This window comes from Ranitomeya imitator, chromosome 2 (assembly GCF_032444005.1).
Source record: "Ranitomeya imitator isolate aRanImi1 chromosome 2, aRanImi1.pri, whole genome shotgun sequence".
NCBI classification, from domain to species: domain Eukaryota; kingdom Metazoa; phylum Chordata; class Amphibia; order Anura; family Dendrobatidae; genus Ranitomeya; species Ranitomeya imitator.
In genome coordinates, this window is record NC_091283.1 from 252,141,450 (window position 1) to 252,155,901 (window position 14,452).

Here is a 14,452-nt window from a genome sequence, read left to right on the forward strand (position 1 = left end):
ATGCAGGTGCAGTGGGCCCTGGGTTCCTTCTGATGGATGACAGTGTTAAGCTTCATGTAGCTGAAGTGTGTCAGCAGTTTCTGCATGATGAAGAGATTGATGCTGTGGATTGACCTGTCCGTTCTCCAGTCCTGAATCAAGATGAGCACATCTGGGACATCATGTCTTTTTCCATCCACCAACGCCACATTGAAACAAAGACTGTCCAGGCATTGACAAACACTTTAATCCAGGTCTAGGAGGAGAACCATCAGAAGAACATACACAGCCTCATCAGGAGCATTCTCATGCATTGTAGGGAGGTCATATAAGCAAGTGGAAGCCACACACTTCTGAACATCATTTTCTTGTCATGAGGCATTTCCACTGAAGTTGGATCAGCCTTTAATTTGATTTTCCACTTTGATTTTGAGTATCATTCCAATTATCAAATCCAGATCTCTATGTGATATTAATTTTGGTTTACATTGATCATTTTTTCTGTTTTATTGTTCTCGACGTATTCCAATATATAATGAATAAAGATGTACCAGAATGATGGGAAGAAGAAAGTATGGAGAAGACTTGGAACGGCTCCTGATCCAAAGCATACCACAGCATCTGTACTACACGATGGAGGCAGTGTGCTGTGTTTATTGATGGAGTGACAGCCGGATGAATTCTGAAGTGTACAGCGTGACATTTTCTGCTCAGATTCAAACTCGCTGTAGTGTGACTCCAGCCTCAGCCGGACACTGGAAGGGGTAAATAAGCGAGATTTCGGCATTTTAGCTCCTGGTGTGGAGGCGATAGCACAATCATATGCCGCCATATACTAGACGTCCGGTAACCGGTAATAATTCCCTCATGTGTGGGGTCTATTTGTCTCCAGAGAAATCACACGTTACATTCCACACATAACATTGTGTAGAAAAGGCGGCGCGAGGTAATTGTGCCAGTAGTGAGGGCGAATAATGGCGGAAATGTCACTGACTGAGGAGAAGTCTCCATGTAGCCTCTTCACTGCAGATCACGTGACCCCTGACTCCTCCCCCTGTGACCTCATCACAGGTCCTGTGCGCACAGAGCAGCCATATATGTGGAGTGCGGCTCTGCAGGTGGAGGTATGTGGAGATTCCCCATTACTGAGCGCGGGGACATTCACCCCTTCTGCACTGAGACTCTTTATAAGAATCATAACGTTGTTGTTCTGTTTCCTGTAATAGATACATACGAGCCAACTATGGAGGACAGGAAGTGAGGGAGCGGATTGTTCTCCTAGTACAGGGCCCCTTTTTTGGCCCCACACAGTGTAATGCCCCCATTATGCCCTGTAAGCAGGGTTCTGCCCCACACCCAGCTGCCTCGGGCACTTTACCATGAGCTGGTACCTCAGATTCTTCCTCGCACCCCTTTCCTTTGTTTTGCGCCAAATCTGTTCTGCCTTTGGGGCTCCGGCCTTTATAATATCAGTAACTGCGTCATCAAGGTCTCCTGACCAGGTGCACCCTCTAGACTCTTCCCTCCGGAAACCCTCCCTCTTCCCATTGATGTCACATGGTCCCGTCTGGACGGCAGATAGCAGTCTGTACAAATGCAGCACAGCCCTGAGGAGTCTTTTTTATGACTCTCCTTTTTACACCCCTTATGTAATATATATGATGCCGCTCACACAGTATAATGTTTCCACAGTACTGGCATCTCTCGTAAAAAAGGGATTTTCACACTACCGCCATACCCCCACACAGTATAATGTTCTCATAGTACCGCCATACCCCCACATACAGTATAATGTTCTCATAGTACCACCATACCCCCACACACAGTATAATGTTCTCATAGTACCACCATACCCCCACACACAGTATAATGTTCTCATAGTACCACCATACCCCCACACACAGTATAATGTTCTCATAGTACCACCATACCCCTACACACAGTATAATGTTCTCATAGTACCGCCATACCCCCACACACAGTATAATGTTCCTACAGTACCGCCATACCCCCACACACAGTATAATGTTCTCATAGTACCACCATACCCCCACACACAGTATAATGTTCTCATAGTACCACCATACCCCTACACACAGTATAATGTTCTCATAGTACCGCCATACCCCCACACACAGTATAATGTTCTCACACTACCGCCATACCCCCACACACAGTATAATGTTCTCACAGTACCTCCATCCCACCACACACAGTATAATCTTCTCATAGTACCGCCATACCCCCACACACAGTATAATGTTCCTACAGTACCGCCATACCCCCACACACAGTATAATGTTCCTACAGTACCGCCATACCCCACACACAGTATAATCTTCTCATAGTACCACCATACCCCCACACACAGTATAATCTTCTCAGTACTGCCATACGCCCACACACAGTATAATCTCATTGTACCTCCATACCCCCACACACAGTATAACCTTCTCATAGTACTGCCATACCCCCACACACAGTATAATGTTCCTACAGTACCGCCATACCCCCACACACAGTATAATGTTCCTACAGTACTGCCATACCCCCCACATAGTATAATCTCATAGTACCGCTATACTCCCACACACAGCATAATGTTCCTACAGTACCGCCATACCCCCACACACAGTATAATGTTCTCATAGTAATGCCATACCCCCACACACAGTATAATGTTCCTACACTGCCGCCATACCCCCACACGCAGTATAATGTTTTCACAGTACCACTATACCCCCACACACAGTATAATGTTTTTACTGTACCGCCATACCCCCACACGCAGTATAATGTTCCTACAGTACCGCCATACTCCCAACACACTATAATCTTCTCATAGTACTGCCATACCCCCACACACAAAGTAATTTTCTCATAGTGCCGCCATACCCCCACACACAGTATAATGTTCCTACAGTACCGCCATACCCCCTCACACAGTATAATGTTCTCATAGTACCGCCATACCCCCACACACAGTATAATGTTCTCATAGTACCTCCATACCCCCACACACAGTATAATCTTCTCATAGTACCGCCATACCCCCACACACAGTATAATGTTCCTACAGTACCGCCATACCCTCCACACAGTATAATGTTCCTACAGTACCTCCATCCCACCACACGCAGTATAATGTTCCTACAGTACCGCCATACTCCCAACACACTATAATCTTCTCATAGTACTGCCATACCCCCACACACAAAGTAATTTTCTCATAGTGCCGCCATACCCCCACACACAGTATAATGTTCCTACAGTACCGCCATACCCTCTCACACAGTATAATGTTCTCATAGTACCGCCATACCCCCACACACAGTATAATGTTCTCATAGTACCGCCATACCCCCACACACAGTATAATGTTCTCATAGTACCTCCATACTCCCACACACAGTATAATGTTCTCATAGTACCTCCATACCCCCACACACAGTATAATGTTCTCATACTACCGCCATACCCCCACACACAGTATAATGTTCTCATAGTACTGCCATACCTTCACACACAGTATAATTTTCTCATAGTACTGCTATACCCCCACACAGTATAATGTTCCTACAGTACCGCCATACCCTCCACACAGTATAATGTTCCTACAGTACCTCCATCCCACCACACACAGTATAATGTTCCTACAGTACCGCCATACCCTCCACACAGTATAATGTTCCTACAGTACCTCCATCCCACCACACACAGTATAATGTTCTCATAGTACCGCCATACCCCACACACAGTATAATGTTCTCATACTACCGCCATACCTCCACACACAGTATAATGTTCCTACAATACCTCCATCCCACCACACACAATATAATCTTCTCATAGTACTGCCATACCCCCACACACAGTATAATGTTCTCACAGTACCTCCATCCCACCACACACAGTATAATCTTCTCATAGTACCGCCATACCCCCACACACAGTATAATGTTCCTACAGTACCGCCATACCCCCTCACACAGTATAATGTTCTCATAGTACCGCCATACCCCCACACACAGTATAATGTTCCTACAGTACCGCCATACCCCCACACACAGTATAATGTTCCTACAGTACCGCCATACCCCACACACAGTATAATCTTCTCATAGTACCACCATACCCCCACACACAGTATAATCTTCTCATAGTACTGCCATACGCCCACACACAGTATAATCTCATAGTACCTCCATCCCACCACACACAGTATAATCTTCTCATAGTACTGCCATATCCCCACACACAGTATAGTGTTCTCACAGTACCGCTATACCCCCCACGCACAGTATAAGGTTCTCACAGTACCTCCATCCCACCACACACAGTATAATGTTCTCACAGTACCTGCATCCCCCCACACACAGTATAATGTTCTCACAGTACCTGCATCCCACCACACACAGTATAAACTTCCCACAGTACCATCATCCCACCACACACAGTATTTTGTTCCTACAATAGTGGCTTCCCACAGACACGGGATAATGTTTACACATGACTGGCATCCCCCTCACACACAGTATAATGTTCTCATAGTACCGCTATACCCCCACACACAGTATAATGTTCTCATAGTACCGCTATACCCCCACACACAGTTTAAAGTCACCACAGTACCATCATCCCACCACACATAGTATAATGTTCCCACAATAGTGGCTTCCCGCACACAGAGGATAATGTTTCCACAGGACTGGCATCCCCCTCACACACAGTATAATGTCCTCACAGTACTGCCATCCCCCCACTTTCTAATGTTCCCACAGTACTGCCCCCTACATGCACAATATGGTACCATCCACCGAGGGGTGCACCTATCATGAGTCGGTTGCCTCATGCGGCGCCACCTGCTGATAAGAAGGGGAGTGGCATCTGCCGGGGGCCATTCTTTCAGATGCCGGCTTGTGCCTGCATATTTGGCCGCTCTTCTCTCCCTGACATCCTGCTATCTCCTGCTGTGCCGCCCGCTTCATACTGGGGGAATATGCACTTTGATTACTGGTGTGCGGTGGCTTTTACCCTCCGGGTTCAGCAACTCAGAGAGGGGAGGCGTCCTGCAGGAGAAGGACACTGGCCAATGAATGCTCTCACATCACTGACAGAAGAGCTGATTGGCCATTGCTCCTGTCCTCCTGCATGGCGCGTCTTTGAACGGAAGAAGTGAGAGCCAGGAAATAAGATCAGAGGCGCCACCTGTGCTGGAAGATACCGAGGAGCAGCAGCTCTACTCCACAAAGTGACAGATCTCCTGCTGGGCAACCCCCGCACAGAGAGTGGGTGTGGGGCTCAGCTGCTGTGAGCAGGGGAAGCTGCATATATACACCAGCCCCCACCCCTGTAGCACTGAAGAGTTGCGTGTATGTGTGTGGGTTGTCTGTGCGGGATGCTTGTTGTGTTGTGTCTGTGTGGGGGTGGCGTGTCTGTGTGTGGGTTGTCTGTGTGTGGGTTGCATGTCGTGTTGTGTCTGTGTGGGTTGTGTCTCTCTGTCTTTGTGTGTAGGTTGTGTCTTTCTGTGTGGGTTTTGTCTGTGGTGTGTCTGCGTGTGTGTGGGTTGTGTGTCTGGGTTGTGTCTTTGTGTGCAGGTTGTGTCTTTCTGTGGGTTGTCTGTGGTATGGGTTGTGTCTGCATGTGTGTGGGTTGTGTCTCTATGTGTGTAGGTTGTGTCTTTCTGTGGATTGTGTCTGTGTGTGGGTTGTGTCTCCGTCTTTGGGTCGTGTCTGTGTTTGGGTTGTGTATGTGTGTGGGTAGTTTGTGTCTCTGGGTGGTGTGTGTGTTGTTTCTGTTTGTGTGTTGTGTCTGTAGTGTGTAGGTTGTGTCTTTCTGTGGGTTGTGTCTGTGTGTAGGTTGTGTGGTGTGTGGGTTGTGTCTGTGTGTGGGTAGTTTGTGTCTCTGTGTGGTGTGTGGGTGGTGTCATATAACACACCACAGTCTGTGTGTTGTGGGTTTCTGTTTGTGTGTTGTGTCTGTGGTGTTTGACTGTGTTTGTTGTGTGGATTGTGTCTCTCTGGTGTGTCAGTGCGGGTTGTGTCTGTGTTGACTGTGTGTGAGTTTTGTCTCTGTGTGTGTGGGTTGTGTGTGTTTGTAGGGGGATGTGTCTGTTTGTGTGTCTTAGATATCTTTTGAGTATATTGAAGTGTGTGTATATATACACTTGTCCTGCATGCATGTTCTGTGTATATGATGTGTACCTGCTGTGCATCTGTTATTTAGCATGTGTGTACTAAGGACATGTATGATGTGTATGTAATGAGCCTGTCTTGACCAGTATGTGTGCTGTATATAACGTAATTTAACCACTTCACCACTTTTGACGTTCATATACGCCAAAGGTTGTATCCTTGCCTTTGATACAATCTCGCACGCTGGCAATATACTATATGGAGGACTATGGAGAGTGCATTATACTATATGGGGGTGCATTATAATATATGGAGGACTATGGAGAGTGCATTATACTATATGGAGGACTATGGGGGTGCATTCTAATATATGGAGGACTATGAGGGTGCATTATAATATATGGAAGTAATTATAATATTTGGATGGCTCTGTGGGGGGAATGATAACACTTAAAGAGCTATGAGGAAGCCTTTACTGTATACTTTATGGAGGGCTGTGTTGGGGGCAATTATACTGTACGTAGTTCCTTTGTACAGTATGGAGGGCTGTATGGGGATCATACTGTGGCGGGATAGTTGAGGGGGTACAGTAAGGTCTTCATACTGTACGTGTGGAGGAATCATTGTGGGGGTCATAGTGTTTGTGGGGCACCTTTGTTGGCATAATACTTTATGGGGCAATGAAAGAGGAATCTGGGTGCTTCAATAATAATCTTTATTAATAATAATCTTTATTTTTATATAGCGCTAACATATTCCGCAGCGCTTTACATTTTGCACACATTATCATCACTGTCCCTGTTGGGGCTCACAATCTAAATTCCCTATCAGTATGTCTTTGGAATAGAGAAAAATTACTTTGTTACGGCAGCAAATTTGCAGTATGTGACTCAGACAAATTTTTTTGGGGGGGAGGGGCGGGGGAGCAATAAGAACTTCTGCTATAGGGCCCCATGATCTTTTTCTACGCCCTTGTGCAGGGTGCATTGTCCCTTTCACATATGTCTCTGCTGTAGGACTGATTGCCCATAACTTACACACCAGGTTCAATGCTGCCCCTCGGTACATACAGGCATTCAGCCATGTTTCTCCTGAGCGTCGGTTGTGCTTGCTACCCTTCCCACTCTCACATCCCTTACTCAACCCAATAGGAAGGCCCCTGCTATTAGCTCCGGGCTGCCCCGTGTGTGGTGCTTGTGATTGGCTAAGCATTTTGGGAGAAGGAGGCGTGGTCTGTTGGGGAAGACGTGCCATTTTACCAGCTTAGTGCAGTGGCGGCTTGTTGATGTTCAGACTGCCGGTTGTTCCATATGGTGTATGGACGGTGCTGCATGGTGGACATGTCTGACTAGTCAGTGCCAGGCAGCGGCCACATTGGAGCTGCCCAGAATTTTGTAGGCATGTGCCAGAGTTTAAAAGGTTGGCAATCAGTGCTGCCTCCTGTGCTATAAGAATGCAGGACTGTGTCTGCTACAGGGCCACCGCTCTGCCAGCCACCATTGTGTGTCTGTATGCTTGTGCCAAGCCTGCCATTGACATTAATGACTCTTGTTCTGGTTCTTGTATGTGTGTGATGGCGCTGACATCCTTGTATTTGGACATCTTTTTTCTATTTCTCTAAATTAAAATGTCCACTATTGTCCTCATTTTTACAGGATAGATATAAATCTGTATGAACCAGATTTATTCTTACCGATTTAAAAAAAAAAATTAACTATGAGGGGGAGGCGTGCCGTTCTGCACTTCGCCTCAAGCAGCAGAGAGGCTAGGTTCACCCCTGCATCCACCTCACTGACTACCTCCGACCACCAATTAATAAAATACTCACTTAGCCTCATTCTTGGTGCAGATGCTAATGAACCCAGGACCTATGAGATATTTACCATACGATAGTTGGATAGGCAGGAGTGTATCATCCATAAAGGTAGCCCACTCGGTTGCTATGATACCTATGAATTGACAGGGCTCGGTGGGGTGCGGTACTGGTCACCCTCTCCTTCCCATCATCACAATGTCAGCGATATCCACATTCCCATGACGGTGATACCGCTGAATAGATTAGTGAATCAGGGAGTGGAAAGCTCCGGATCCACCATTCAGCCTTCACTTCTGAGTCTGAGACTCCGTGCACTGCAGGCACAATGACGTCACTACATCACACCTGGACAATGAAAAAATCCGGCACTCCAAATGAATTATTAAATTTTATTAAATCTTAATCCAGTTTTAACGTAACGTTTCGGTCAATCGTGACCTTCATCAGACTAGAACAAAAATAAAAAATATTACAAAATATTACAAAAATATCAATCCATAGCTTAATCAAGACAAAACATCAAACAGAAAATATCGGTACATAATGCTGCACACAATTTGTCAGATATCATCAATCTTGTATCATCTAGGTGATGATAATATCATTAATTAACATTAATTTAATCCAAATACAGTAAACGGAAGTGGTACCTCCATGATAATAAACATAAACATATTTGATGTGGCCGTAACACCTTCCATTCTAATGACCTGTACTCCATGATATAGAAAGAGCATAATGAAATGCCTCACAAAAATGAAAAAATAAAAAATAAATAAAAAACAATGATGATGCATGAAACCAAATAATCCTAATCAGAATCCTTCTAAATATACTCTTTACATGGGCATAAATCCACCCCCTTTAGAAAAAACATATATACGCTTACCGCTGTATGCAGTAACTGTAAAGACCACCATAGGTATAGTACACGTGACTCCGTCAGGAGTGCTATAAGAAAAAAGGAAGGCAATCCAATCAGTGATAGTGAAAGCGAAAGTAGAAAAGTAAAAGGTAAACCAGGTGCCCACTAGTATCAAAGAACTACACCGCTCTCTCAGATCGCGAAAGGGGGCTTACCGCAAATGTGTCCGGTGATCCGGAAATTCTGAACCGCAACCTGCGGTGAAAGGAATGTCTGCATACCCTTCCCTATGCGTCCCCGCATTAAGTAACCCACAACCCGGAAGTGACGTCAGAGAAAAGCGGCTGAACCGCTAGGTGGAACGCATGGACGGGGACGTCGCAGCCGGAAATACGTCACCGCAGTGAAAGGAAAGTCCGTACTCCTCCAGGGGACAAAGTACCAGGAACGCAAGTGAGCGGTAAACATCATAGTACCGTGCGGAAGTTCCCAAAGTTGGTGCAGCAAAGAAATCAACGCTGGAGCGTGTAGACCAGGTAAGTATAGTGTAAAAATAAAGAATCAGACGGCAGCCTGGAAAAAATACAAAGAGAAAAAGTGAATGAACTACGCATAAATAAAACAATATTAATCACTTTATCAATCAAGAATCCCTGTATGTTGAAACATATACCACCAACTATATCGGTTCCATTAGAATTCATAGAGGCATAATAAAGAAAAAAAGACAAAAGAAAAAAGAAAAACATAACACGCCACATCACATGTCTCTAGGTCAGATTACCCAAGCTATCCTTATCCCTTACAGTGGTCCTAAAAAGAGACACATATTAGTATGAATTCGAATAAACCTCAGAAGAGACCTGAGAGATTATAATCCCTATTCATGCCCTTAGGCTCCAAACTTTGCAAAAAATAAATCCAAAACGCCTCCCTCTGCAATAGTTTCTTATGTAAGTTGCCCCCTCTCCTATTTAAAGACACCTGTTCCAGTACCAAAAACCGTAATTGAGCTACCGTGTGACCTGCTTCACGGAAATGATTAGGAATTGGAAGATGGTATTTACCACAGCGAATATCCGACTTGTGATGTGAGATACGATCTTTAATAGCTTGGGTGGTCTCACCCACGTACATCTTACCGCAGGGACATTTTATGGCATACACCACTTCTTTTGAATTACAAGTAAAGAATCCTTGAATCGGAATATCCGAACCCGTCTGAGGATGAGAAATTCTAGGTCCTTTCAGTACGTTTGCGCATTGTGCACACTGTAAACAAGGAAAAGTTCCTTTTTGTGAGGTTTGTAAGAATATTTGTCGTGAAACCTTGGAACGTGAACCTACATCTGCTCTCACAATGCTATTTTTCAAATTACTCGGATGCCTAAAACAGGGCAAAAAAGGAACCTGAAACTCAGGTACATTCGGAAAACTCTCCTGTAGTATATGCCAATGTCTGCGGATCTTGCTGTGTAATTTATACATATAAGGATGGAATGTGTGTACTAGTGGGATTCTTACTGAAGATCTTATATTATTATCTCGACTCACATTTCTACGGCTTTGTTGTAAAATGCGTCGTGGGTAACCTCTCTGCAAAAATTTAATCTCCATCTCATCCAACCGTTGAGAGCATCACACCTGTAGTACGGAGCCTCAGTACTCACACCGCACAGACCAGAGCAGCGCTCCTCAGGAACCGGGTTGGCTGAGTAGTGTGTGGGTTTTTATCAAATATCAGGAATTGTGGGGGCATCATATTAAGAGAAGAGCTGTTGGGACTCTCATACTGAATGTGTGGCTGGTAGGGGCCATTATACTGGGGTTGTGGTGGACTGTAAATGCCTCCATACTGAGTGGGGTTTTTATTTTGTGTAGCAGGTTGTGGTGGCCATAATTAGAGATAAGCGAATATGTTCGGAAAACGATCACCAAACATAAATTTGGCAGGAATATGGTACATTCGGATTCATGATCGGTAACACAAGCATTTTTTCTTAAGATCGGAAAAAGTCGGTAACATTCGGTAAAAGATATAATAGAAGCCGGCAATACATGTGCCGCGTTTAGTAAAATCACAGCCACCAATGTGGGAGACTGGGGTTCAAATCCTGGCTCTGCCCTGTTGGACATAATAACCAGTAGTGGTCCATAACACTATGGTGCCTACCTCAATAACCATGAGAGTGTCACAAGCAAAGAGAGTCATGCCAGCTCGGACATCACCTGGATTAACAAGGTCCGCGTCAGATGTCGAAGAACCAGGACAATCTGATGATAAATGGTCTACTGGACCAAACCATACATGGATAGGGGAAGAGAACCTGGATCTGGTGAAATGATGCTGTAATACCAAATGGGAGAGGATATATGAAGCGTATGAGGAAACTCTGGATGGATAAAACACCTGGTTGTCCACTAACTGAGAAACAACTAGGGTCTAAGGGGTATCGTTTCTCCTTATGGAGAGTGACATACCATCTCTGGCTTGTCAAGGTAAGGAAGCTTATTCGCCGTGCAATGCTCCTCTGGGAAATATAATATGCAAATTGCCTCTTCTGAGAAAAAGAGGACTTAAACTCTATGGCGCCACCTGTTGGAAGTAGCGATCCTACAAGTCACAATCAACTCTTTAACGAGTTGGGCAATATGACTTAGGATAAAAGCCAAATTAGTATCTCAATTCGCAGACACGGTGTTTCGGCCTGTTGGCCCTCGTCAGTGCGAAGCATGAGAACTAATTTGGCTAGGTGAGAGGCTCTGGACTGAGAAAGGACAACAAAGACCACCTCCATTGGGGGTGAGAAGGAAGTTTTCTCATAGATGTCAGTGACAGTGTGTATATATATATATATAAAGAGCTGGTAATTCAGCAGCCGCGGTAGTGTAAAATCACTGCAGGAGCCGACAGGATAGAAGACATGGATTACATACAGTAAATACAAATAGAATAGGTAGATATATAGATGTCAGTGAGAAATACAATTAGTACAGTGTGTGCACCATACTGTAGATGTAATTTTTCTAAAAGAAAATGGTGTGGGCTCTTTGAGATCCCCACTAGCACCATGAGGAAGTCACACGGTGCAGAGACGAGTTCACTGGGAGAATTTCACTGCAATGAATTTCAACTCTCCTCTGCACTGTGCGACTTTCTCATGGTGCTAGTGGGGATCTCACTGAGGTCACCGCAGTTCAGCTAGGCTAGGACGTTGCTGCCAGTCACTCATGTTGTGTTCCCAGCAGCTCATTCACCAGAGGTTCTCAGCCTGGATGGTCACATCTTGGCACCGTCCAGGTTGAAAACTATTTTTCCCCCAGACATGGATTATGGCGTGGGACAGAACGACAGACAGGTATGGTAGATTGTTGTTTTTTAGTTTTAGTACAGGAGATCGAGGGCTTTGGTGGAATTAGGCGAGGTCGTAAGTATGGTTTAATTGAGATTATTAAAGGAGTCTGTGTCATTTTTTCAATTCACTTTATTCTTGCTGTGTCTTTATCAAATAACTATAGGATTAGTAATGGATCGGTGTCTTAGTCTCCATTACTAAGCCCTGGGCTTGATGTCACCTGACAATACAAAGGTGATATCAACTACACATATTTGAACCCCACTTGCCACCACTACAGGGCAAGACGGAAGAGCCGGGCAAAGCACCAGAATTGGCGCATCTAATAGATGTGCCTTTTCTGGGCAGCTGCGGGCTGCTATTTTTAGGCTGGGGGCGGGTCAATATCCATGGCCCCTTACCAGCCTGAGAATACCAGCCCCCAGCTTTAGAAAGGTTGGTTGTCAAAAAATGGGGGGACCCCATGCCATTTTTTTTAAATTATTTATTAAAATAATTAAAAAAAAGCGTGTTGACTCCTTTATTCTTGATAACCAACCTTGGTGAAGCTGACAGCTCAGGGTTGCAGCCTCCAGCTGTGAGTTTTGCCTGGCTGATTATCAAAAATAGGGGGGAACCCACAGTTTTTTTTATTATTTATTTACAGCGCAAGTGCGGCTGATGAATACCCTCCATCATCTGCTCCTGCTCTCACGGGTATGTTCACACTGGGCGTTTTTGATGCATTTTTATATGCCATTTTTTAGCTGCTTTTTCCATTACCAGAAAAGTCTGAGATTTCAGAAATCTCATACACACACTGTTTTTTTTTTTTGTCATCAGGATTTTGTGCTTTGCAGCGTTTTATTTACGTAGAGCATGTCACTTCTTTCAGTGTATTTGCAGCAGAAAAGTCAAGGACAGCCGGATGTGACCTCACACTCGGCTCTGCTACCTCTAGATGGCAGGCTGCATGATGCGTCCATACAGCCTGTCATTGAGCAGAGTGGACCCGAACCCCATTCACTTGAATAGGGGGCCCGACAATACAGTGTTTGACACGCTATGATATGCATGACAGCACGGCAAACACCGCTTCTGAATGGCGGTTAAACCATCCCTCACTGTCAGAGAGTTGCAGTTCCCCCACTGTCAAAAGACAGCGGGAGCGCTCAGCTGTGGTGGGAGGTATAGAGGTTACCTCCGGTCACTGGTGTCAGCTGATGGGTCATTTGCTCCCATCGTACGACACCTGCTAATAACAGTGAGAGGAGGAGCAGATGATAGGAGTATTCATCAGCTGCTTCTGTGCGGTAAATAAATAATTTTAAAAACCTGTGTGGGTTCCCCCTATTTTTGATAACAAGCCAGGCAAACTCACAGCTGGGGGGCTGCAACCCTCAACTGTCAGCTTCAGCAAGGCTAGTTATCAAGAATAGAGTGGTCCCCACACTGTATTTTTTAATAATTCTGCCGGTGAACTCGCCTCTACACCATGCGACTTTCTCACAGTGCTAGTGGGGTTTCTCACCGAGGTCACCGCAGTTTTGCCCGGCTGGGAACGGAGCATCAGTGATGTCACCGCTAGACACTGAGGCTGCGCTCGCAGCGGCTGGGAATGTTGGGGAATGTTGCAAATTCGGCGATCGTGAGCCGAACAGAACATTAAAATATTAGATCATCTTTACCCATAATACTGTGTGAGGTGCTGTGGGGCCGTCATACTGTGTGGAGACCTCATACTGAGCTACATGGGCACACAGGAGAACAATTTTCTTGTACAGCAGGAGATTATCAGACATCCTCCATCCCATAGTCCCGTGCCCATATACCCATCACACATCCTCCAATCCATAGTCCAGTGCCCATATACCCATCATACACATCCTCCATCCCATAGTCCAGTGCCCATATACCTATCATACATATCCTCCATCCCATAGTCCAGAGCCCATATACCCATCACACATCCTCCAATCCATAGTCCAGAGCCCATATACCCATCATACACATCCTCCATCCAATAGTCCAGTGCCCATATACAAATCATACACATCCTCCATCCCATAGTCCAGTGCCTATATACCCATCATACATCCTCCATACCATAGTCCAGTGTCCATAAACCCATCAGACATCCTCCATCCTATAGTCCAGTGCCCATATACCCATCATACATCCTCCATCCCTTAGTCCCGAGCCCATATTCCCATCACACATCCTCCATCCCATAGTCCAGTTCCCATATACCCATCATACATCCTCCATCCCATAGTCCAGTTCCCATATACTCATCACACATCCCCCATCCCATAGTCCAGTG

General features: G+C 45.3%; 1 protein-coding gene across 1 annotated transcript in view; it reads left to right on the forward strand.

The window, feature by feature from the left end:
• Window positions 1-1,063: 1,063 nt before the first annotated feature.
• LOC138662936 (oocyte zinc finger protein XlCOF22-like) overlaps window positions 1,064-14,452 on the forward strand; it is a 39,876-nt gene continuing 26,487 nt past the window's right edge. Inside the window, exon 1 of the mRNA XM_069748948.1 lies at window positions 1,064-1,103. Within this exon, the coding sequence (XP_069605049.1) occupies window positions 1,077-1,103 (27 nt within the window). The 5' untranslated portion in view covers window positions 1,064-1,076. The remainder of the gene's footprint in view (window positions 1,104-14,452) is intronic.